Source organism: Haliotis cracherodii, unplaced genomic scaffold, assembly GCF_022045235.1.
Source record: "Haliotis cracherodii isolate W230 unplaced genomic scaffold, xgHalCrac1.p SCAF_7, whole genome shotgun sequence".
NCBI classification, from domain to species: Eukaryota; Metazoa; Mollusca; class Gastropoda; order Lepetellida; family Haliotidae; genus Haliotis; species Haliotis cracherodii.
In genome coordinates, this window is record NW_027266330.1 from 34,963,208 (window position 1) to 34,990,426 (window position 27,219).

The window sequence follows — 27,219 nt, forward strand, 5'->3', positions numbered from 1 at the left end:
ATGGTATACATCAACGTTTTAGATGAGACATATATTGGGAATGTTGTACAAGAAGATGCATTATCACTTCAGGGATCTCACATGGGGCCAATATCTCGTCAGCCCTTTCCGGATCCGCTTCCCAAGAGGACATTATCCTACTGGAACGCTCTTGGGCCAGTTAGAGTTTCGTCAGGTTTCAGCCTTTCAGCCCGTAAATGTACATGTATCTCAAATAAGGGTAGACTAAAGTAGATGGTGGTGATGATGATGATGATGATGATGATGACGACGACGACGACGACTACGATGATGACGAAAACTACGATGATGATGATGAAGATCATAGTGATGATGACGACGACTACGATGATGATGACGACGACTACGATGATAATGACGACGGCTACGATGATAATGACGACGACTACGATGATGACGATGATGATGATGAAGACGACTACGATGATGACGATGACGATGAATCAATATCATAGGGTCGTCATACCAAACAGAATACCAGGTATTCGCGAATACCCACCCCTAGGGGACGGTATATGATCATAAATAGCACTCCATAAATAGAGAAAGCAAAGACAATAAACTGAAATCAACAATAACTGAAGTGTTGAAAATAGATATACGATAATGAAAGTAATAGAAACAATAAAACGTCTTGACCGCTAGCATATCTATTTCTGAATACGATGAAAAGGTACTTCACGACATTTTCCCTGGTGCTCGGCATTAAGGGGATTGCAATAAAGACCGCCACTGATTCAGTGCAAGTCTGTTAGTCCAGTGTTATTTGTTGCTATGCGTTTATAACCTGCATGCATTCAGGACGTGAATATATCTCTTCCCAAGTTCACAATGTCAGAACAAGCCGACGGCAGCAGTGATTAATGACCGCGATAAACGAGACTTCATCGTGCTTATAATGATTGTCTGTAATAATACTCACACGGTCCAACTGCTGTTATTAATTATGAGTCACACATATCAAGGCTATATTAATGCTACGCAATGTTAAGACAGATAGGTCTAAACACATGGAATGCGCGCTATCGTCTCACAGCCTAGACATCACAACACAAGATCGCCATAATCTAAACATGTTAATAATTAAAACAAGTTTAAAAAATGTTAAAACAAGTTAAAAAACATGTTTAAATTTTACACACGTTTGAACATGGTTAGATTTTAAACACGTTTAAAGTTTAAACATATTTCGAAATCAAACACGTTCAGACATGTTTCGAATTCATACATTTAAAGTTAAAACATGTTTAAATATGTTTAGAATTTAAACCTGTTTCATAAGGTGCATATTATGGGTCAATACGTCAAAAATGTAGAAGAACTTAGATGTGCAAATCAGATTCTCGTGAACTTGCTTAACACATATACCTACAGGACTGACAATGAACTTGGCACAATATTAACAAAAACATGTATAACTTAACCATAGTCGGTTAATGGTGGCTAGGAAAAGTGACAGTTGTGATGACTTCGCAGCACAGGTGGTAGCGTGAAGGGCTACACATCAACAGGTGTTCAAAAATAAATGTGTTGTTGCTGTATGACCAATAGTATTTCTCTCATATGGGAAGCTGACAATAAAAGTATATCTGATTACTGAGATAGACCCTTAACCTCGTTCAGTTACCACCACCCACCCATCCCCAAATTAATCAATACTGCTAAAATAACTTGTATTCTCTCTCTCTCTCTCTCTCTCTCTCTCTCTCTCTCTCTCTCTCTCTCTCTCTCTCTCTCTCTCTCTCTCTCTCTCTCTCTCTCTCACACACACACACCCTCTAATACCACCCCAGAATCCACACGAAGGTAGAATTTTATCCCACTAACTCTGCCTTTTTATCTGTATTCCTCTCTGTGCCGTTCACTCCCTATATATATTGCACTTAAAAGCCACGTCACGCTATTTTTTGAGTGAAATGGACAGCACGACGGTGGAAGGAAGACAAAGGGTCGGAGAGACCGGCAGAAGCAGGGGTCAAAGAAAGAGGGAAACATAGAGACATGGAGATAAACAGGGGAACAGAGACGAGGAGGTGAGAGACAGGGATAGAGGGGGAAACACAGAGACATGGAGATAAACAGGGGAACAGAGACGAGGAGGTGATGGATAGAGGGGAAACATAGAGACATGGAGATAACCAGGGGTACAGGGACGAGGAGGTGAGGGAGAGGGATTGAGGGGGAAACACAGAGACATGGAGATAAACAGGGGAACAGAGACGAGGAGGTGATGGATAGAGGGGGAAACATAGAGACATGGAGATAAAAAGGGGTACAGAGACGAGGAGGTGAGGGAGAGAGATAGAAGGGGAAACATAGAGACATGGAGATAACCAGGGGAACAGACACGAGGAGGCGAGGGAGAGAGATAGAGGGGGAAACATAGAGACATGGAGATAACCAGGGGTACAGAGACGAGGAGGTGAGGGAGAGAGATAGAAGGGGAAACATAGAGACATGGAGATCACCAGGGGTACAGAGACGAGGAGGCGAGGGAGAGAGATAGAGGGGGAAACATAGAGACATGGAGATAAACAGGGGTACAGAGACGAGGAGGTGAGGGAGAGGGATAGAGGGGAAACATAGAGACATGGAGATAACCAGGGGTACAGAGACGAGGAGGCGAGGGAGAGAGATAGAGGGGCAAACATAGAGACATGGAGATAAACAGGGGTACAGAGACGAGGAGGTGAGGGACAGGGATAGAGGGGGAAACATAGAGACATGGAGATAACCGGGGGTACAGAGACGAGGAGGCGAGGGAGAGAGATAGAGGGGCAAACATAGAGACATGGAGATAAACAGGGGAACAGAGACGAGGAGTTGAGGGGAAGGGATAGAGGGGCAAACATAGAGACATGGAGATAAACAGGGGAACAGAGACGAGGAGGTGAGGGATAGAGGGGCAAACATAGAGACATGGAGATAACCAGGGGAACTGGGACGAGGAGGTGAGGGATAGAGGAGGAAACATAGAGACATGGAGATAAACAGGGTTACAGAGACGAGGAGGTAAGGGAGAGGGATAGAGGGGGACACATAAAGAAAGAGGGACAAATACAGAAAGAAAACCAGTGGTCTTTAATATGAGCATCAATCCCCACTAAAGTTGTCTGCCCTGTAGATCAGTGCTCGGGGATCCTAACCACATTGGTTAGTCACCCAGTTAGTTAGTATGTCCCAGTGCATGTGTGACATTAAAGCTGTTTTATTCAAATAACTCAATCTTGGCTGCGGCGTCTGGAGAGAAAGTATCCATCATCTTATTGAAGGGAAAGACTGGGTAATTTGCATTGGTAATTTCATCACCTCGAACTTCTCGAAAAGGGGCATTGTGAATTGCGATGAGTAAATGTTTGAGAAACTATCATGTTGCTTCGCATGACATTGTTCATAGACTTTAAGCACATTCTCATGGAAACAACAGTCAAAATAAATTATGAAAATAGTCAACCGCAGATTAGAAGAGTGAGTGAGGGTTTAACAGTATTCGGGTTATATCGCGGCGTGTCAGCTTAATGTGGGCGGAAAGTCCGAAGTGATGCGGTCTCAGACGTATAACACTTCAGAGGAACCCAAGAGCACGGGTATGGTGTTGTAAAAACTAGAAACATAATCGGGGCGAACCGAATTTCGAACCCACAATCATAGGTTTCTGGCGTGGCCAAGGGACATAACTCTACACAGCGAATCGCGGCGCCTTCGACGACTGGGCCACCCGTTTCACCAGATGAGAACAAGATATAATAGGATAGAATAGAATGGACACTTATAACTTCCATACATCAGATAACTTCCTAAAATCGCTGTATATATTCTTCTGAAGGGGGCTGGAATATTTGGAAATAATTACCTGTTCTCGAAACTGTAACTTCTCATTTTTCATCAAACCACCATCACTCACTTCACATGATGTGTTTTTCAAAAAAATAATGTTTAGGTTCTGCGTTCAGAAAAAAACATATGGTGTGCCTTCAAACACTGACTGAAACAATAAACCTTCTGCAAATCATGCCTGGCCCTTCCAGAATATTAGTCTCTAAGTTGCTAACATCAAACATCGGGGAGAACCTGGGAGTCGAACCAGTGATGAGCGGTTCCTTAGAGCTAATAGTAACAAGGGGCGGTCGGGTAGCCTAGTGGTTAAAGCGTTCGCATATCGTGCAGTTGGGGCGGTCGGGTAGCCTAGTGGTTAAAGCGTTGGCTCGTCACGCTGAAGACCCGGGTTCAATTCCCAACATGGGTACAATGTGTAAAGGCCATTTCTGGTGTCCCCCGCCGTGATATTGCTGGAAAATTGCTAAAAGCGGCGTAAAACCATACTCACCCACTCACTCACTAATAGTAACCAGCACCCAGTTTACAGCGAATTACAGGCTTAGGACTCTGGGCTCTTCTTTGATGCGAGAAGAATAACGAAGGGAAAAAGAACAATTCAACCTCATAAATCACAGCTGTCTTTGTAATGCAACATGATCAAACATTCGTCCACTTGTCCGACACACGAGTTGATCGTACCATATTTAGCTGCGTATGAGACATTATATCGTGGCACATTCATTGTACAGTTTTGCGACCGATATTTCGCTCCCATGGGATATGACACTATTGAGCCAGTATCATTGTCTTCCGGGCTGAATGCGTTTTAGAGCGTTCTGAATATGTAACGATAACGCCTGTTCACCTGATGCAATGATAAAGACGCCTTATTTGATCCTCGGACTAGCTTGTTTGATCTTGGAAATAACCGATCAATACGTAGCCGTCTGACCCTTGATTGCGTTAGCCACAACAGTTGGTATTGTCGGATCGACAAAGCTTGGTTGATAAACTACGCATACGTGTTTGCAGTGTTTGTAGTTATAATCGAAGGTCTGATTCCCATAGCATGCTTAGTTTTTGGGTGCCATTGTACCCATCTTACAAACTAAGTTCACCATGTTTTTTAGCCTGCTTAAACGATTACCTAACATTATTTCTTGGTGTGCTCGTAAAAATCTACTGCCGTCACCCCGAAATCCAAAATGGCGTCCAAGATGGCCGCCAAAGTGGGAAAATTTCTCAATAAGCTCATTACTCTGTCAAAACAATAACAAGTCAGCTTTTTCAAAATCAGAAATGCATTTATAGGTGCACATATACATTTTTTATGCAAAATAATTCATAATTCTGCAAAAATAGTACTTTTATAAAGTTAAAAAATGAATTTTGTAGAAAAAAATGCAACATATTTACATATTTGAGATTAGACTCAAACTCAAAGGAAAATTGTTTTTAAATCAAAGTCCATTTTCATGATGTCAAAATGTTTCACACTCACTAGTACTGTATTTGATTCAGTAAATGATGTTTGAAGAGCTTTAATGCATTCAGATGCATCATTTTCATTGGACAAAGTTGATTCAGATATCACTGTCTGTGTCTGAAGATGAGTTTGACTCCATGTCTGAATCATGTATATCGCCATCAGGTATTTCAACTGAAGAATCTTCTGAAGGAAGTATGTCCACTTCAGCACCAGTGTTTCTTGACTTCTGGCATCCTGAGACACAAGAACACAGTCCTGTAGCTGGGCCATGGATTCTCCAGGCGGCTAGACGTAGGTCTAGTGAGTTTTTACTTGACATCGTCACATGCAATAATCATGAACACTGTTGTTATTCTTTTACCAATCAAAACGCCCCGTTGGGATTTACGAGGAGGAGGTGGGGTGAAGTGGGGTTTAACGTCGCGTTTAAGATTATTTCACTTATAAAGCGACGTGTATGTATGCGTGTGTGTGTTCACCCTGACGAATGCCCACTGTATAGAGCTAGCGTACTGTGTTACCATGCCACAGTTTAACATGGATTACCAACCCACTCATACCTGACTCCGACCGACCAGACCCCTTCATCCCGAGGGCAAGGCAGGGTACAAACAAGTACCATCTTGTAACGTGATGTGGTATCACTGAAAATACGCTCCGAAGGTAGACGTTGTATCCACTAGAACACGGAGGCGGTCTATCTAGGGAAGAACGTCCCCAGGAAACCATGCTTATCAAGAGCGAGTCAGATGGTCAGGCGTTGTGACTGGCAGTGCACATGCCTTCGTGACCTAATAGCGTGGTTCCTCTCTCATGTTTTACGTCACTGGTTTGTATTTTCCAGAAGGGATAATGTGCTTTACTGAGAGGAACGATATTCACCCACTCACACCAATATAAAACAGTCTGCATCTGCAGTGCACATTGGAACACACGGGTTTGCATAGTTATCTGCATATTCAATATTTTTGCGTCAACTTTAAGTGAGTGAGTGAATTTGGTTTTACGCCGCTTTTAGCAATATTCCAGCAATATCACGGCGGGGGATACCAGAAATGGGCTCCACACATTGTACCCATGTCGGGATTCGAACCCGGATCTTCGGCATGACGACAAACGCTTTAACCACTAGGCTACCCGACCGCCCCGTCAACTTTAAGGGCTTGTTAGGATCAGAGGCATATCAAGTAGAGGAGAATCCATGTATTAGAAGCGTGATGTTATTATTGGTTGACGCGACACTCTATTCCAGATATATGTGGGAGGTTTATGATACAGTGAGTGAGTGAGTGAATGTGGCTTAACGCAGCATCAGCAATCTTACTATGTAGTTAGAGCGACCAGCGATTTTCATGAATTGGTCACGTGGATAAATATATTGGTAAAGGAGTATGTGTTCTTCACTTTTCGAGGATGTTTATTATGTCTGTCACGGCGTGTCAGCATTATGTGGGAGGTAACACTGAAGTAAGAACACGGTTGTTTTACGGATAGATAATGGGATTCGACGAACAGTTACTGTACTTGGACGTGAACGACAAGATAGGAATGAACGGTAACATTCTTATTAATGATGATGACAATTGTATATGATGATGAATGGAGAGGCTGAGGATGACGACGGGGGCGTGGGTAGTTCGAGGGCGATTAAATTATTACATTCTTTTACGCTTTAACAATATCCCAGCTATATCCCCGCGGTAGGATTTCAATTTTGGTGATGACAACGATAATGATGATGATAATGGTGATGATGATGACGACGACGATGATGATTATGATGATGATGGCGACGACGACGATGATTATTATGATGATGATGGGGATGATGACGATGACGACGATGACGATGATGATGTTGATGATGACGATGACGACGATGATGATGATTATGATGATGATGGGGATGATAATGACGACAATGATGATGATGATGATGATGATGATGATGATGATGATGATGATGATGATGATGACGATGATGAAGCAGGAGCCTGAACGTAAATGCCTATTACCGTTACCCAAACATAAATCATATTGTTCTTGTTGTCACATGTGTTTTACATGTCGTGTGTCCCTGCAGTCAGCCTGTCAACAACATGTTACGTGGCATATTTAAGTGGGCTAGCTGGGGTCTTTAGTTTTCCTGCATATGGAACTGATCAATGCGAGGCACATGCTGCACGGTGCTCTGGAAGGTTAATCTCGAACCAGAATGAGAGGGGTTAGAGGTTATCATTGGTTATGTGTACATGAATCAACAACGCTGACGCAGGTTACGTATATCGCGTAGGGCATATGTGGAATGACTATCTTTCCATGTCCCTAAAAATAGGTCGCAACCATCATGGTTGTACGGGACTTATTGTATAAAAAGATACATTTATGTGCATCTGCACACAGATAGGATTGGTTGCATTGTTTATATGGGTTTTTTTAACTTTTTATTTAAAATAACAGCTCGTTTAAACATTCTAGAACATATCAAGGTTAAAATTTAGGTTTCAAAGACACATTTTTCCTGCGAGTGCGCATTCCATGACATGAACAAATATCAACATTATTCAAACATATGTAACATACATGTGGAATAAAATGTCTGGAATATTTACGATTGACTTTGTAGTTCCGTCGTTTCGTCGTGCCTTATACAGATTTAGGGCTGGTTCTGTCCTCGAACCTTGATATGCCGCTTGAATGTTAACTTCGATGTGTTCAGGGATGCCGTCATTCAAAGCGTAGTACCTAAATGTGTATATGATATTAACAAAAAAAAACATGGTTATGGAGAATATTGTGGTGGTGCTGGCGGAACGTAGAAGAAAGAAAAAAACAGGCAAAAAATAAATACACGTTTCTCGATACGGATTATAGCTAGAATGAACTGAAGGTAGCCCTAAACATGTCCTTTTGTATACATAGTACCCACGCTGGGATTTTGCTTCCTTTGTGAGGTTGACTATTATTGAAACACATAAAACGTAGTCTCTTCTATGTGACCAATGCAGCATCCTTGGTTTTGTTGCCCGTTCTTCATGGCAGCCATGGAGATACATCTAAATAGCGTCAGTCTTTTCTCTTTGTACCTATCCCTTTTAAATGTCCGTCACTCTATCCCATCTTTTCACTTTGACCCGAATTTTTTCCCTTAGTTTCCTCCTTCTTTTGTTCATCACAAAACAACCTTCTTTTCACTTAATCATTTACTCCTTGTTCATCACAAAACAACCTTCTTTTCACTTAATCATTTACTCCTTGTTCATAACACAACATCCTTCTTTTCACTTGATTATTTTCCACCTTCTATATAACAACATCTTTTTTTCACTTGATCATTTTCCTCCGTCATCACACAACATCCTTCTTTTCACTTGATCATTTAAATCTGTTTCCTCCTTGTTCATGATACAACATCCCTCTTTTCACTTGATCATTTCATCCGTGTTCATAACACAACCTCCTTCTTTTCACTTGATCATTTTCCACCTTCTATATAACAACATCCTTGTTTCACTTGATCATTTACCTCCGTCATCACACAACGTCCTTCCTTTCACTTGATCATTTACCTCCGTCATCACACAACGTCCTTCCTTTCACTTGATCATTTACCTCCGTCATCACACAACGTCCTTCCTTTCACTTGATCATTTACCTCCGTCATCACACAACGTCCTTCCTTTCACTTGATAATTTTCCTCCGTCATCACACAACGTCCTTCCTTTCACTTGATCATTTACCTCCCTCATCACACAACGTCCTTCCTTTCACTTGATCATTTTCCTCCCTCATCACACAACGTCTTTCCTTTCACTTGATCATTTACCTCCGTCATCACACAACATCCTTCCTTTCACTTGATCATTTACCTCCGTCATCACACAACGTCCTTCCTTTCACTTGATCATTTACCTCCGTCATCACACAACGTCCTTCCTTTCACTTGATCATTTTCCTCCCTCATCACACAACGTCCTTCCTTTCACTTGATCATTTACCTCCGTCATCACACAACATCCTTCCTTTCACTTGATCATTTTCCTCCCTCATCACACAACGTCCTTCCTTTCACTTGATCATTTACCTCCGTCATCACACAACATCCTTCCTTTCACTTGATCATTTACCTCCGTCATCACACAACATCCTTCCTTTCACTTGATCATTTACCTCCGTCATCACACAACGTCCTTCCTTTCACTTGATCATTTACCTCCGTCATCACACAACATCCTTCCTTTCACTTAATCATTTTCCTCCCTCATCACACAACGTCCTTCCTTTCACTTGATCATTTTCCTCCCTCATCACACAACGTCCTTCCTTTCACTTGATCATTTACCTCCGTCATCACACAACATCCTTCCTTTCACTTGATCATTTACCTCCGTCATCACACAACGTCCTTCCTTTCACTTGATCATTTACCTCCGTCATCACACAACGTCCTTCCTTTCACTTGATCATTTACCTCCGTCATCACACAACATCCTTCCTTTCACTTGATCATTTACCTCCGTCATCACACAACGTCCTTCCTTTCACTTGATCATTTTCCTCCTTGTTCATCACACAAAATCCTTCTTTTCACTTGGTCATTTCCACTTTTCCTTTTTCGTCTCTCTATCTCATCTTTTCTCCTTATTCCTTTCTCTACACCAGAAAGCCACCTACCCTTTTTTTCTTTACTCTTCTCCACATCTAACTGTCAGCGTGATGGTATATACATTCACGCTAATAATACGTTTACATAAACAGCATTCAAAAGCTAATATTACGTTTACATAAACCACATTCACATCATCCAAATCAAATAGTGGCTACGTTAATATATCAAGTTTCAAACCGATATCAATCGTTTCATCTCATTTGTACAAATTGTATAAACGTTTATTCAATGTTGTGTACAAAAAGAGAATATCAAAGAGAAAATTGAGATCGATTTTTCCTTTTTCACTCGTAACGGGCTTTTCTCGCTCTGCCGTGTGTATGATGACATATATAAAATCAATAATTGGGATATTTGTCCGAAAGCCTGGCTCCAATACGTGAGTCCGGATTAACAAAGGTTCCTTATTTTCGTATCTGGTAAATGACAACGTCACGAATTCGGCCTTACACTGTCATTTCGAATCGCGAATGAATTTGTAGTGTTCCTTCAGCTGGGCTACTGCACAATATACTGGCATCGTACATATGATATTAACATTGTTGAAACCGAGAGTAGTTATATCAGTGAAATATTTTTTCAACAAAAAAACAGTCTTGCACGTTCCGTGTTTTACACTTGTAATTACAACGGAGCACTATTTTGCTCAACATATGTCCAATATGTGAAAGTATTTGACCTATGGAAATAATCGTCACATCACGTGGGTCGTGATCACATGACCACTATGAGGTCACGTCTTGGACATTCCCAAACGGACTGAGAGAGGTCACTACCACTTTTATTCCGGCCAGACTTTGTTAGAATATGCTAGGAATTGATGAACTTTTGTTGCCTCGCACGTCGCTGGGTTTGTCGCTAGTAGATGGAGAGTTCACGTTATGATCAAGGCGTTGGGTTGTTTGCTTGACCTTCAGCGGTTGTAACATACATACGTGGAGGTCATAGATGGTATTGTGAATTTAACGTATCTGTTTTCGGCGTTTTAAAATACATTTATTCAACACTCAAACAACATAACTGTGGTATTACTATTTTTACATGTTTATTGAGTCATAATACTGTTAATTAATATGTACAGTTATGTTTAATGTAAAAACAGCAATAATATATCTATACTCGGATTATACAACTTGTAATATAAATGTATATATACATGTATATGCCATCACCAACTAAGTATCCAAACAAAACTATACTACTACTGCTGCTGCTGCTGCCACTACAACTACTGCTACCACTACTATTACTATTACTATTACTACTGCTACTACTACTTCTGCTGCAACTATTACTATTACTTCTGTCACTACTACTACTACTACTACTTCTACTACTACTACTACTACTACTACTACTACTACTACTACTACTACTACTACTACTACTACTTCTACTACTACTACTACTACTACTACTTCTGTCACTACTACTACTACTGCTACTACTTCTACTACTACTGCTACTACTACTACTACTACTACTACTACTACTACTTCTACTACTACTACTACTACTTCTGTCACTACTACTACTACTTCTACTACTACTACTACTGCTACTACTACTTCTACTGGTAATACTGCTGCTACTACTACTACTACTACTACTTCTGTCACTACTACTACTACTACTACTGCTACTACTTCTTCTACTACTACTACTACTACTACTGCCACTACTACTTCTACTGGTAATGCTGCTGCTACTACTGCCACTACTACTACTATTACTACCACTTCTGTCACTACTACTACTACTACTACTACTACTACTGCCACTACTACTGCTACTGTTAATGCTGTTGCTACTACTGCAATTAATGTTTCTGCTACTGCTACTACGACTACTTCTAGTAGCAGTAGTAGTAGTTATAATAATTAATAATTTGTCGATGGAACCTGTCCTATTTCTTTGGAAAAAAATGTGCTGTGTTTATCTCAATGATTTTGATAACGTTATAACTCTAACTATTTTGTCATTTAAACAGCTAGCATCGAATGCACCTGTAATGTATTAAAGCCGAACCGTTAGGTTTCTTTATTACAGATATCCTTCCAAAGTTATATCACGTATTGATGTCTGCAGTAATGAAATTCCACTGTATGTCATCTCACTACAAGCTGTGGGAGCCCATAGGAGCGGTAGCGTAGCCGAGTGGTCACTCATCACGCCGCAGGAGCCCTTTTCTTGTGTCCTCCGCGGTGATATTGTTGGAATATTGCTAAGGATGGGGTAAAAGCAAACTCACTCACTAAATGAAACCTTTCTGCACTCAGCATTTGCCATCTTACAAGGTGTGAACTAACATTTGACGTTGCTTAAAAAGATTAATGTATTTATTCAGCGACGTGCATGGACGTGTGTGTATGTGAGACTGCTTGTATACTAACGGGGAAATGTAACTGTGCTTCATATGAAGTTCAGTAAAAAATGAATTTTTTTTCAAAACCTAAATAATGCAGCTTTCAATACTCCCCGAATTTAAGGTCGTCATTCACACTTTGCACGATCATGTTAATACGCGGCGCACAATTTGAATGTTTGGTGTTTGTTGGGAGCATGATAGTGATGCATTCGGTTTTTGCTAATTTGAACAGCAGGTAATGATCATTTAGCTATCAGGTGCTCAAAAAACACTTTTGTTCATCCGTAAATAGCGTTTACGTAATGACGCGGATTGCTAATAATCAACGTCTACGAGCCGCGGGTGTGCTACAAACTGAAATGGTGCAAGTTGACAGACATTTAAATGTTCATCGAAACACAATATTGTCTCTTTGGAGACGTCATCTTCAGCAGGGTAACAGTCATGCCTTGCCACGGTCCTGTCAACCACGTGTGACGTCACATCAACAAGACAACCACATTTGGTTGGTGCATCTACAGAATCTATACCATCCTGCCCCATTAACAGCTCGGTCAATTCCTGGGTTCAGTTAGTGGCAGAACCATACGCAACCGGTTGAGGAAACACTGGCTGACGTCCGGCAGTTTCTGTCCCCCATTGAAATGTCGGGGATTAGATGCACGACGCCTACGACAGGACCAGAACCAGCCGGTAACGCTTGCTCAATCGACCAGTCCTTGTTGTATCGGTCGTTCCTCCCACATTAAGCTGACGCTGTGTAATACTCGTATAACCGAAATACTGTTCATAATATCGTTACTACTTTCAACATGGGCAGAATGATTACGCTCAGATGAAATGCCAATCTAGCTAGTATTGCGGTTAACGCAACTGTTTTCTCTGTGCAAATACCAACGTTATTGATACACCAAATCATCCAGGGACGTGTCGCCAAGGACGTGTGTACCCTGGCCAAGAGAATATTTGATCAACTGGCCTGTTGGTATGGTAAACTTAAGTATGCAAACAAGCCGGGCTTTGGAGCTGATGTCTTCTGTATCAGCAGTGTAACGTCGGTATACTACGACATCATCGTAGTAACACTTCACATTTTCGCACTGCGATATCGCCAAACGTCGAGATGATCTCTTGACCTTTCAGTGTTTAAATATGACGGACCGCTAGTGTCCAGTACTCCCGGGCACCTGTTAATCCGGAAACTACGCTATCCGGAAGATAGTATCATTGACGTCTACCTGTATACAAAGGACAAACGTCCGTAAACTAGAATAATTCTTCATTTTTTGGGCTACGTTTGTTTTGTTTTTTCTTCCTGTTATTACAACATACATGCTTATCTATAACTATTTTACTGTTTGTGTGTGAAACATATGACTATTGCCAAAGAAACAAGCGCATGGTTCTTACATTGATCTTAAGTATGTTTCGCATTAAGTGAAATTCCCCAAATGGGCGCAACGTGTGAAATTACTGGTGCCCCCATATGACGAGCTGTTTTCACTTTAAACGAACTACTGATATCATTAGTGCTTTATATTTTATGATGTCATGAAGTGTATCCCTGACATGTTTTTTTTTTTTCATTAAAACCTTACATCACAAATAACAATAATTAATTGAATAACTTATGTCAAAAATTGAATTAATAATACCCTGAATTACATTAATTAAAACATAATTCTTATTGCATATATTTACATTAATTAACTTAAAATGAGAAGGGACCTGTCAAGAACCGGATTAAAATTGGTCTTCAGCAACCCATGCTAGTCTCCTGTGAAGATACGGGTTAGAATTGGTTGGGTAAGAGACGGCTAATGGGATCGGATGGTCAGGCACACTGATTGTCTGGTCCAGACGTGAATATTTACAGACCGCCGACATACAGCTGGAATATATCTGAGAGCAGCTTTGGACAAGAAGCAAACAAACAAAAAGAAAACACAAGTACCCTCGCCGTGATAGTGCTGGGATACTGCTAAAAGTGGCGTAAAACACGACTCACTCGTTTATCCCACTTAATGAACCATCATCTTGATTCGACGGTCTTAACAAGTGCAACACAGCTGTGATTCCATGGCGTTCCCCAGTCCTGGGATAACGATGCTAGAGCATTAAATCCACGCAGAGCACCGGAGTGCTGTGACATTGTGTGTGCAGCCTAGCTCACACTATGCAGTTCCCTCGTTCAATCACCACTGCTGTCAAACTGCTGGCGGTGTGGGTATAGCCAACAACGTACATTTGTCCAGTATTGTGGCTAACAGCGGGACTGTAGTGAGTATGTACGGGACTGGGACCACGGACCCTAATGTAGCAGGTTATAATGTTTCAAGCATCTGAAGCTGGTAGTTACATGTTGGACGCTACCACCGACTGATGCCTTCGGAGGAAGATGTAAGTAAGTTTACATCTATCTGGCACGAGATTGTATGCATGTCGGAGTATGTGTTTTTTATTAAGTAATGAGTTACACTTATGACTCGTTACAGAATCATCTGTCAATGCTGTGATTTGGTGGAAGGATTTATAACTGGGTACCTACATGCACTGGTTGTGAACACCGTACCCGTCATAAGCTGGATATATATTGTTACTTTTTTAAGACGGATAGGTTAAAAATGTGTAGATGTTAAATTTCGTTTCTTTAAGAGAGAGTTTACATTATATTATGGCGTAACTTGGCCATTTCGAGGGATGTGTAAAGCTTTATCCGTGCTAATTGTTTCTATGAACACCGCTTTCTACACCCCCATACCCGTTTCCAGACCATGAGACCATGCTCCTTACCAAGTCTTGATTGTGCAACGTTGCTCTTCTAACAATAGTGTACATCTGACAGTGTGCATCACTTGACGGTTACATCACTTTCCGTCTGTATATATAGTTATTCTTATAAATACTGCAATTTACATAATATCCTGTTTGCAACGCACAATGACCTGTTTTGTGGAGCGGCTTTTCTCAAGTTAAACTTTCCTGTTTATGAGACTAAACTGCCTCTGCTTTCATTGAGTGTATACCAAGCCCGTACCGTTTCTAAGTATATTCGACAAGAATGAATCATCCCTTCATTATTTGTTTGTTTGTGCAGCTGACAGTAAGTATGCAACTCATGTAATCATACTTTGGATCTACTTTTTGTAAAAAAACAACACACTTCTTGTCATAGTGATGAGGGCTGTTACATAAACAACACATTAATGTTTTTTAGATTGTCTCGACTTAAGATCATTATTTCAAGATAGGCATGCTATTTTTTTTTTAATTCTGAATGCTTTTGCTATTCCCTTCACAAATTACACATAACTCGTGTATAAGCTAAATATAAACCCTGATATTCCGGACCAGGTTAATCTGAAAAGCCAGCGGACGATTCCTGTGTCGAACGTCTACATATAGTGACATACGGACATTACTCTGTACGAATTATTCGTTAATACGAGTACGAAAACGTGTTATTTTGGTCGACATTTATTCTTAATATTTGAAGTCACGATGTGATCTGGATTCTGGTTGATACAACTGGCCGTGTGAATGAAGGCAAACTTGCAATGTATCGAGAAAACTATCGCAACATTCTGTGCTGCAAACGTCAAATTCCTCCGAGCAAGAACACACATGTCAGATTGTTTTTACACACAACACACGTGTTTTCCGCACAGGGGGTATTTGCCAGTCAAATAATTTCAATTTCAATTTCAATTTCAATTTACGGAATAGTTTCAAAAAATTCTCCTACAGATACAGTTCTTAACTATCCACGCTGTGGTATTTGCGCTCGGGTCAATCCTCGGTTTGTTGTTCGCGATTTAAATACAGCGTTTGTTCAAGACGTACCGCACCGCCTCTTTGAAAGCCACTGTGGAAGGACTGTTTGTCTTCCTGGATCCGACCTAACTGGGAGAGTTAAGACACACATCGACCTGTATGAAACAGGTGGGACGCTGTGCTGTGAGAAGCTGCAAATACTTCACTCCCGGACATGCGGGCTTCGCCATCATTACCACAACCGTTATTTTTTCATGGAGATTCACACTGGGGGTGTTAGGTTTCGCTGCAGACAGTTTGTTCGAGTCGTTGAGTGGGGTTCGTGGATACGCCCACTACCCTAATGAAAGCTGGTGGAAAAATAGATTGAAGTCCGTTTTACACACGGACGATAGAATTGATTTTTGTTCTGTCTGTTTGTTGTTTAACTCCACACTCAGCAATATTCTAACTATATGACAGCGGTCTGTAAATAATCAAGTCTGGACCAGACGATCCAGTGATTGACACTTATGAGCATCGATCCACGGATTTTGGGATACGATGACCTGTATCAACCAAGTCAGTGAGCCTGGCCACTAGATCCCGTTAGTCGCCCCGTATGACAAGCACGGGTTGCTGATCATGAAGACCAATTCTAATCCGGATTTTTTTACGAGACCGATAGAGTAGAGATATGCAGTGGCAAGTCTGACTGCTTTATCGGATCACGTATTTCATGGGTTTTTTTCGGCCCAGATGTAAAGGAGTAGTTTCATTAAGCAACAGGAATTAATCAATATGACGATGTTTAAAACATAAGCCAGCTGGCATTTTACTTTGATTTGTTTTTAATCAAACTCTGTCGTTTCCTTTGGTGTTGAGGCGAACACCCAGTCGTTTAGAGCTAACGTGTCAGTACCTTTACCACTGTTTAATGTTTTTTATTAAGAACGGTGATGACACGCCCAGGGAGTTTCTCCTGTGTGAATTGTATCAGGTTTACATGTAGCCGACAGTCGTTTTCGATATGTCGGAAATAAATTTACAAAATGTCACAATGTCTCGAACCACAGGGTATTCTTTTTCTAATTTATTTGTAACCGGGAATACAAGAACTAAAGAATTCGTTTCCTGTAACCAAAGTCCTCATTTCAGCATCTAATTGTGTATATGTTATGCTAGAATGTGTTGTACACATTCCGATGATAGTTGCGTTGTACATATTGTACAGGTATATGTGTTGGACACATCGTGATGGTATGTGTGTTAAACACATTGTGAATGTATATGTGTTGAACACTTTTTGAAGGTATATGTGTTAAATATATAACGGATGTATAAGTGTTGAACACATTGTGAATGTATATGTGTTGAACACATTGTGAAAGTATATGTGTTGTACACATTGCGAAGGTATATGTGTTGTACACATTGCGAAGGTATATGTGTTGTAAACAGTCTGAAAGTATATGTGTTGAACACATTGTGAAAGTATATGTGTTGTGCACATTATGAAGGTGTTTGTGTTGTGCACATTATGGAGGTATATCTGTTGTGCACATTGTGAAGGTGTATGTGTTGTACACATTGCGAAGGTATATGTGTTGTACACATTGCAAAGGTATATGTGTTGTAAACAGTCTGAAAGTATATGTGTTGAACACATTGTGAAGGTATATGTGTTGTGCACATTATGAAGGTATTTGTGGTGTGCACATTATGGAGGTATATCAGTTGTGCACATTGTGAAGGTATATGTGATGTACACATTGTGAAGGTATATGTGTTAAACACATTGTGAAGGTATGTGTGTTCTACACATTATGGAGGTATATCAGTTGTGCACATTGTGAAGGTATATGTGATGTACACATTGTGAAGGTATATGTGATGTACACATTGTGAAGGTATATGTGATGTACACATTGTGAAGGTATATGTGTTGTGCACATTGTGAAGGTATGTGTGTTGTGCACATTGTGAAGGTATATGTGTTGTGCACATTGTGAAGGTATATGTGTTGAAAACAATATGAAGGTATATGTGTTGAACACATTGTGAAGGTATGTGTGTTGACCACATTGTGAAGGTATATGTGTTGAACACATTGTGAAGGTATATGTGTTGAACACATTATGGCGGTATATGTGTGTGCACATTATGAATGTGTTTGTGTTGTACACATTGTGAAGGTATATGTGTTGAACACATCATGGAGGTATATGTGTTGAACACATTATGGTCTTATAATTGTCATTGAATCCAGAAGACAGCATGCCTCTGTTATAACAAAAGGGTGTTTGGTGTGTAGAGTCTAAGGTTAGTCCTCGACTGGTATGCTTCATGTTATCTATCACTGAACCAGGTCATCTACCATAAACCAAACAATGGCCTTCGGAGAGACAATTAACGGGGCGAATTACCCATAATGTGAGTCAGAAATTATACTTCGCCATTCCCTCGTTACTGGGTGAGCAGCGGGCTGGCTTTGACGCTGTGCGGGGTGATTGACGGGGGTCGTCTCAAAAGGAGGAAGAAGAAGATTATTTCAATACGATATCAAACCATTCATCAGTCTACATTGTCAGGCAACGAAGTACCTACTAGAAACCAGAATACAAATATAGTCGTAATAAAAGCACGAAAGTCCTAAAATATGTAATACAATCATTATAAAATATGAAAAATATTCTATTGCGCAGTGAATTTTCTGCAATTAAACATTTAGGTCGAAGCAGCGGGGAGGGGCAAAACCAGCAGATCGTTCTGCACTATTGATTTTGTCTGGTCATTGGTGACCTATTAGGGAATAACAGGTCAAGTTGACCTGTGCCCACAATGAAAATCTTATGTCAGAATAGAATGGACATTGAGTTAAAAAGTGAACTTCATCCTCCACATGTGGGTGGTCACAGTATTTGAAAAGACGATGAAGTAAATGAGTTTTTGGACGTGAAAAGCGACCGAGTTCTATTTCTAGAGGCTTAACACTAACCGGAGTTAGAGATTTCATACCTGATAATATCTTGAACATGGCGTTAAATGACCAGTTGTAGAAGCGGTATTGTTTGGCAGGAATTCCTTTGTGTAGTGTAGACACAAGGGCATAAAGGTATGGCCTTACATATTACGGTTTGATTGGCCGTAGGACTTTGTAGATATGAAACTGGTATAGTGGGGATCATGATGACTGGAAACGTGGAAGGGTTTGACACAAAGGTATTTAGATCGTTGACAAAGTTGAGATTTATGTCGACGAGTTGAATCCCTTGACTTCCTATCAGTCTAACGTTGGTGGGTTGTGTTGGGAAATGGCGCCGTTGTTATCAGCTTGGGTTATTTACAGAGACCCTCTTGTTGTATTGGAAAGACAGGTTTCTCCATCTGCTGTGGTTAACATGTGTGACAATCCACCTTACTATCCACCTTATCCCACGCACGCTCGCTTACTCGCACGCTCACTCACTCACTCACTCACTCACTCACTCACTCACTCGGCACCCACCCATCCACTCACCCATTCACTCACTCACTAATTCACCCAAAACAGCCAGACCAACCCGCTCGCTCGCTCGATCGACCACTGACTCCCCCCCCCCCCCTCCTTCCTTCCCCCTCCCTCCCTCACCCAAAACAAACTCACTCACCCACTCACTCACCCAACCACCCAGTCACTCACTCACTCACTCACCCACCCACCCGACCACCCACTCACTCTCTCACTCACCCAGACCACTCACTCACCCACCCACCCACCCACAAACCCACCCACTCACTCACTCACTCACTCACTCACTCACTCACTCACCCACCCACCCACCCACCCACCCACCCACCAACCCACTAACTCACTCACTCACCCACCCACCCATCCACCCATCCACCCATTCACTCATTCACTCACTGAATAGGCAAATCAGGCTTGGCTTATGATGACTCATCAGACGCCATGATGCAGCAGGAATTAACACAGAAACAACAATGAAATAGCAATTGTAATGACTCTGTCATTGTGTGTACATGCGTGCTCCATCTGCATATCAGTGACATTCTTCTTTCTAACTCCACCGTCAGTCGCCGTCCGGCAGAGAATCCCACATAATCACGAACAACATGACTGCAAACAACACAGTGAAGCCAGCAAAGACTGTCAACCTCATTATAGACCGTTGTCACACTCACGTTAAATGTTTACTTAATATATAGTAAAAGAAGACGTGCTTTCTAATTGTGTGCCCGCGAGTCCTGAGTATATAGACCACAATAAAAAATGAAATCCTTTAAATTCAGCCACCCATCACTGTTGAGTGTAACTGGTTGGAGCAACACCGCGATTGTCATGTTCGTGAAGGCCCGATAACACCGCCCATAGGTATTCTGTCAGTGTGTGTTCATGTTATAGATACTATCTATCATCAAGTTTGGTCACATTTGATGACAGACATTTTAACATTTTCGAATATAATAGATACACTAATAAAGCAAGCTATGGGTTGCATATTTTCGCCTGTTTCAAATAATCGATGAATCGCAATAATTCGTGGACGGATTGCAATATATTGATGGTAAGTTAAAAGATCAGTTAGCGAACTACACTTTAAAAAAGTGTACTCATTACTTTTCCTTAATCTGCTTAATGTGGAAGGAAAGCCCGGAGTGATACAGGTCTCAGACGATTACCACTTCGGTGAAACCCACGAGCACGGGTATGGTGCTGACAAACATAGAAACATAAACGGGGCGAACCAGGATTCGAACCCACAATGATAGGTTTCTGGCGTGCCCAAGGAACGCAACTCTGCACAGCGAATCGCGATGTCGAAGACGACTGGCGTGCCCCCGGATCCAAAAAGTAACTAACTTGAATCCATACACTAAACTGCCGGGCAAAAGAAAGTATACGCCAATGTCTGATAGTGGATAAAAAGGAAACAAAAGGTTATTCGATGGGGATGTGTTTGAGTATCCTAGTTGAGTTTTGGACCTTAAGTTTGCATTGTTTCCTCAGCTGTTTTCAGCCTTGTACCTTTTGATAACGTTTGTAATGTATTGGTCAAATCCAGTTTTTCAGTGTATACTTTCTTTTGCCTAGCACTTTACTCCAGACAATAATTATAACTGCCTCCTTTAATTCTCTAAGAACTTGTCCAGTAATTCGCATGATCAAGAGTTAGCCTAGACTAACATTTGGTCTCTGAAATCTTATATTACACAATATCCTTCTTGACTCTAAAAATAAATAAAATATTCCCTATGCTGTGGAATAGAGCTAGCTTGAGCTGGCTAGACTTGCTTTTGTATGCATTTCTAGATATATTTTGTTCCATAAAATAAATATATTCCACGGTCATGGTGCAGGACTAGAGTTAGCCGTACTCGTTCAGTTTTATAAGTATATATTACACAAAGGAATCTACATTGTTGGTTTCAGAGGCACCTGTCCAACTGTTAGTATTATTTAATTGCATACAGTGTCTTTTTTAGGTAGGAGAATAACATTTTAATGGCAATAATACATATGATAGTCACCCTAAATGCAATGTCCGGTGATGCAAACAGCGAAATTATTTTACGTGCGTTTATCAGTAAGCGGATCTGTGACGCTTGTACAACAGCTGGCCCTGTGACGATTATGTTTGGAGATTGAGCACTCAATCCAGTATTAAATGGTCTTTCTAGAGGTCGTATATTATCATGCCAACCTGCAACATGTTACAGCACTACCCTGAACAAGCACAGAGACTGTAATTGGATACTCTTCGTTATTGAATAGTACTAGCATCGTGACCACTTTTGTTTCGACATTTAATTTTAAGGGAATTGATCACAAAAAATAATGATGTGTTTGAAGAGACGCAGCGGCACAATAGATTTTCGTTAATTTTAGGTGTTTGTTTATGTGTCGTCCTTTTGCCAAACTGTGGCAGCTCTGTAAGAGTTCAAAGCTAACAGTTATCTTATTTCGATATTTTAGGTTTCTCACAAGAATCCACCACTTACACAAGTTTGATTACCTGACGTCATTAGTCGAACTATATTTGACTTTTAGAGACATTTTCAATTTTATTATCATGATAAAAACATTCTATGTTGGCTACAGTGGTAAATGCATTAATGGTTCATTTAATGTTCCGAATAGTGGCGTACCCTTGACAGTGCTGCAGCCTTGTACTGTTACACAGTGACAGCTACACCCTTTTTCAATCATAAAAAAAAACTTTAATACATTTGATACGCGCCCTATCTGAAAATATTACAGGCGAAGTCTGGACGTTTCAGATGTTAATAGCCAGTCCATATCCGCTGTTTAAAATCGAACGCCGGCATCAATTACATAATTATCCAAACGATCCTTTTCATATGGTTTTACAGCTTTGTTTGAATTCCCCTGGTCGACCAGAGGGAAATGGCTTCTTCTTCTTCTTTTATTTTATACTTTTAATCAACATCGTTTCTTCAAAAAGATATCGTTTGACCCTGAACTTCACATGCACGGCGCTTGAATTGCACTGCACTACACATCGTACTCATTGCGCTATTGCCTGACCCTGTACTTCACACACATCGTACACATTGCGCTATTGCTTGACCCTGTACTTCACACACATCGTATACAGTGCGCTATTGCTTGACCCTGTACTTCACACACATCGTACACAGTGCGCTATTGCTTGACCCTGTACTTCACACACATCGTACACATTGCGCTATTGCTTGACCCTGTATTTCACACACATCGTACACATTGCGCTATTGCCTGACCCTGTACTTCACACACATCGTACTCATTGCGCTATTGCCTGACCCTGTACTTCACACACAGCGTACACATTGCGCTATTGCTTGACACTGTACTTCACACACATAGGGCTATTTCTTGACTCTCTACTTGACACACATCGGGCTATTGCTTGACACTGTACTTCACACACATTGCGCTATTGCTTGACACCGTACTTCACACACATTGCGCTATTGCTTGAAATTGACACTGCACTTCACACACATAGGGCTATTTCTTGACTCTCTACTTGACACACATCGGGCTATTGCTTGACACTGTACTTCACACACATTGCGCTATTGCCTGAATCTGTACTTCACACACATCGTACACATTGCACTATTGCTTGACCCTGTACTTCACACATAGGGCTATTGCTTGACAATGTACTTCACACACATGGGGCTATTGCCTGACCCTGTACTTCACACACAGGGCAATTGCTTGACAGTGTACTTCACACACATAGGGCTATTGCTTGACCCTGTACTTCACACACATCGTACACAGTGCGCTATTGCTTGACCCTGTACTTCACACACATCGTACTCATTGCGCTATTGCTTGACCCTGTACTTCACACACATCGTACACATTGCGCTATTGCCTGACCCTGTACTTCACACACATAGGGCTATTGCTTGACCCTGTACTTCACATAAATAGGGCTATTGCCTGACCCTGTACTTCACACACACAGGGCTATTGCTTGACACTGTACTTCACACACACAGGGCTATTGCTTGACAATATACTTCACACACACAGGGCTATTGCCTGACCCTGTACTTCACACACACAGGGCTATTGCTTGACACTGTACTTCGCACACACAGGGCTGTTGCTTGACACTGTACTTCACACACACAGGGCTATTGCTTGACACTGTACTTCACACACCTAGAGCTATTGCTTGACACTGTACTTCACACACATCGGGCTATTGCTTGACCCTGTACTTCACACTCATAGGACTATTGCTTGACCCTCTACTTCACACACATCGGGGTATTGCTTGACCCTGTACTTCACACACATAGGACTATTGCTTGACCCTCTACTTCACACACATAGGACTATTACTTGACCCTGTACTTCACACACATAGGGCTATTGCTTAACACTGTATTTTACACTCATAGGACTATTGCTTGACCCTCTACTTCACACACATCGGGGTATTGCTTGACCCTGTACTTCACACACATAGGACTATTGCTTGACCCTCTACTTCACACACATAGGACTATTACTTGACCCTGTACTTCACACACATAGGGCTATTGCTTAACACTGTATTTTACACTCATAGGACTATGGCTTTACCCTGTACTTCACACACATAGGGCTATTGCTTTACCCTTTACTTCACACACATAAGACTATTGCTTTACCCTGTACTTCACACACATAGGGCTATTGCTTTACCCTGTACTTCACACACATAGCGCTATTGCTTGGCACTCTACTTCGCACACCTAGAGCTATTGCTTAACACTGTATTTTACACACCTCTGACTATTGCTTGACACTGTGCTTCGTCTGGGACACGCGTCACTTCGGGCTTTCCTCCCACATTAAGCTGACACGCCGTGTTATAATTTGAATAAAGTTGAAAGCGGCGTTAAACCCAACTCACTCACTCACTCACTCGTACACATAGCGCATAGCGCTCTACTTCGCACACATGTTGCGCCACCGTCTCGTCATACAGCTCAACAGAACAACAGCTAAACACATCAATTATCGCCGACCAACGAAACTCCGATGCAGCACATCTGGTTCACCCGAGGCCTGTGTGGAGCTTGGCGCAGTGGGGCTGTGTGCAGACGTTGTTTGTTTGGATTGACTCTGAGTGCCTTGCGTACTTTTTAAACCTCTGGTATTTAGTGGCAACTATTAATAACAGAAGTTAACATTGGTTTTACACGACATCTGTGATTTCTAACATAAGGTGTCTCTCAGAATTACCCTCAACGCCATTTGATTCGGTAGTGTTTTAGACTTTTTTGGCAATAGAAACTGCCATACATCGATTTAGTATGTTCCAAGATTGCATACCAGGACACTGTGTTCGGTGATTGAGTCGAGCCGTTGGAATGATTCATGGCGTGTTGGTGTTGAATTCATAGGTAAACTTATATCAGAGTAATGGCTTTGCCATGCCAATAATCTTCCAATCCTTTCCATAATTATTTTACAATATTCTCGGCACAAGTGAGCCAAACATGTCTATACAGGAAGCGGCATAAAAGTAGTGCCGGTACCAAATGACTCACCGCCCAGTGGACAGCCTCCGTGGTCTAGTGGTAGAGTGTCCGCCCGGAGAGCGGAAGGTCCGGGGTTCGATCCCCGGCCGCGTCATACCAAAAGACGTTAAAAAATGGTACTTGTTGTTACCCTATCTTGCGCTCTGCATTAAGGGCTCTTAAACAAGGAATGGTCGGCTCGGAGTCAGTATACTGTGTCTGATTGGGGTATCCATGTTAAACTGCGGCATGGTATCTCAGTGAGCTAGCACTATAAATCGGCATCAGTCCGGACTAGTACAAGCAGCCACACAAACACATACACGTACATGCACGTCGCTACATAAGTGCAATAACCTTGGACGCGACGTTAAACCCAATTTCACCTCACCTCACCTCACCTCACCGCCCAGTAAATACATAAATAGATTACAACGCTTATGACATCGTTAACTATCACGTGTTACCCTGCATATATATCCTCCACAATATCGGAGAACACCTGGTGTCATCACTGAATTCCAGTGATCCATTCACATAGTTTTCACTACTAGTTTCCCTCACGCCCAATTGAATCTATTTCGGCCGAAAATGGAGACTGATATTCCCTAGGGTTGATGTTTTAAATGTTGTATTAAGTATAGTTAAAAATAATTAACCATAATGTCAGCTCTGTTGTTTAATTAATTGATTGATCTTGGTTCCAAATTGACGCTATCGTCCTCGTAATGTTAGTATACTGTCACTTGCTTCAAAATATACATCGATTTATGCAAAGTTAGCATTCGTGGAAATGAAGTGTCATGTCGTCTACGCTATCAACTACGTTGCCAAATACCTCGCCAACACAGTCCCATGTTCCGTAACAGATTTATCAATTGTCGTCTGCTCCTTCCTCCATTGTCGTCTGCTCCACGCTGCATCATCCACAAGGCTTTCCCCATCACGCGACGTATAAAAGTACGTGTATGGGATATTCATGAATTTCAAGTGTGTTGAAGCTAAAGAGATATCTCCTGCTGAGCAGCTGTTTTCTCCCTTGCAGCTTTGAATATTCTGCATGCAACGCTCCAGACGTGCGTCACCATCTATCTCCGTCGAAGGTGTAACGACGGGCAGGTTGCGATCAGTTCCCACTGCTGATATACCAGCCGCTGCAGGCAGACTCGATCGCCGAACTGAGAGCTTCAGAAAGTTCTGTCGGCATGTGCGAGGGAGCTGAACTCGACATATTTCACCTGACCGTATCGACGTGCAAGTGTAAGAGTTCAAAGCTAACAGTTATCTTATTTCGATATTTTAGGTTTCTCACAAGAATCCACCACTTACACAAGTTTGATTACCTGACGTCATTAGTCGAACTATATTTGACTTTTAGAGACATTTTCAATTTTATTATCATGATAAAAACATTCTATGTTGGCTACAGTGGTAAATGCATTAATGGTTCATTTAATGTTCCGAATAGTGGCGTACCCTTGACAGTGCTGCAGCCTTGTACTGTTACACAGTGACAGCTACACCCTTTTTCAATCATAAAAAAAAACTTTAATACATTTGATACGCGCCCTATCTGAAAATATTACAGGCGAAGTCTGGACGTTTCAGATGTTAATAGCCAGTCCATATCCGCTGTTTAAAATCGAACGCCGGCATCAATTACATAATTATCCAAACGATCCTTTTCATATGGTTTTACAGCTTTGTTTGAATTCCCCTGGTCGACCAGAGGGAAATGGCTTCTTCTTCTTCTTTTATTTTATACTTTTAATCAACATCGTTTCTTCAAAAAGATATCGTTTGACCCTGAACTTCACATGCACGGCGCTTGAATTGCACTGCACTACACATCGTACTCATTGCGCTATTGCCTGACCCTGTACTTCACACACATCGTACACATTGCGCTATTGCTTGACCCTGTACTTCACACACATCGTATACAGTGCGCTATTGCTTGACCCTGTACTTCACACACATCGTACACAGTGCGCTATTGCTTGACCCTGTACTTCACACACATCGTACACATTGCGCTATTGCTTGACCCTGTATTTCACACA

The 27,219-nt window shown here is 41.4% G+C and overlaps 1 protein-coding gene across 4 annotated transcripts in view; it reads left to right on the plus strand.

Annotated features, from left to right (window-relative positions):
• Window positions 1–14,554: 14,554 nt before the first annotated feature.
• LOC139447510 (inactive polypeptide N-acetylgalactosaminyltransferase-like protein 5) overlaps window positions 14,555–27,219 on the plus strand; it is a 29,827-nt gene continuing 17,162 nt past the window's right edge. The window contains exons 1-2 of one of the 4 annotated variants that reach the window (XR_011652029.1): window positions 14,555–14,771; window positions 26,202–26,403. Coding sequence is in view for 1 of the 4 variants with exons in the window: in XM_071228911.1 (XP_071085012.1) it covers window positions 14,750–14,767 (18 nt within the window). In the remaining 3 variants the exon portion in view is untranslated. Of the gene's footprint in view, window positions 14,772–26,201; window positions 26,404–27,219 lie in introns of those variants that run through there. The other 3 variants (XR_011652028.1, XM_071228914.1, XM_071228911.1) reach the window with 3 other exon arrangements.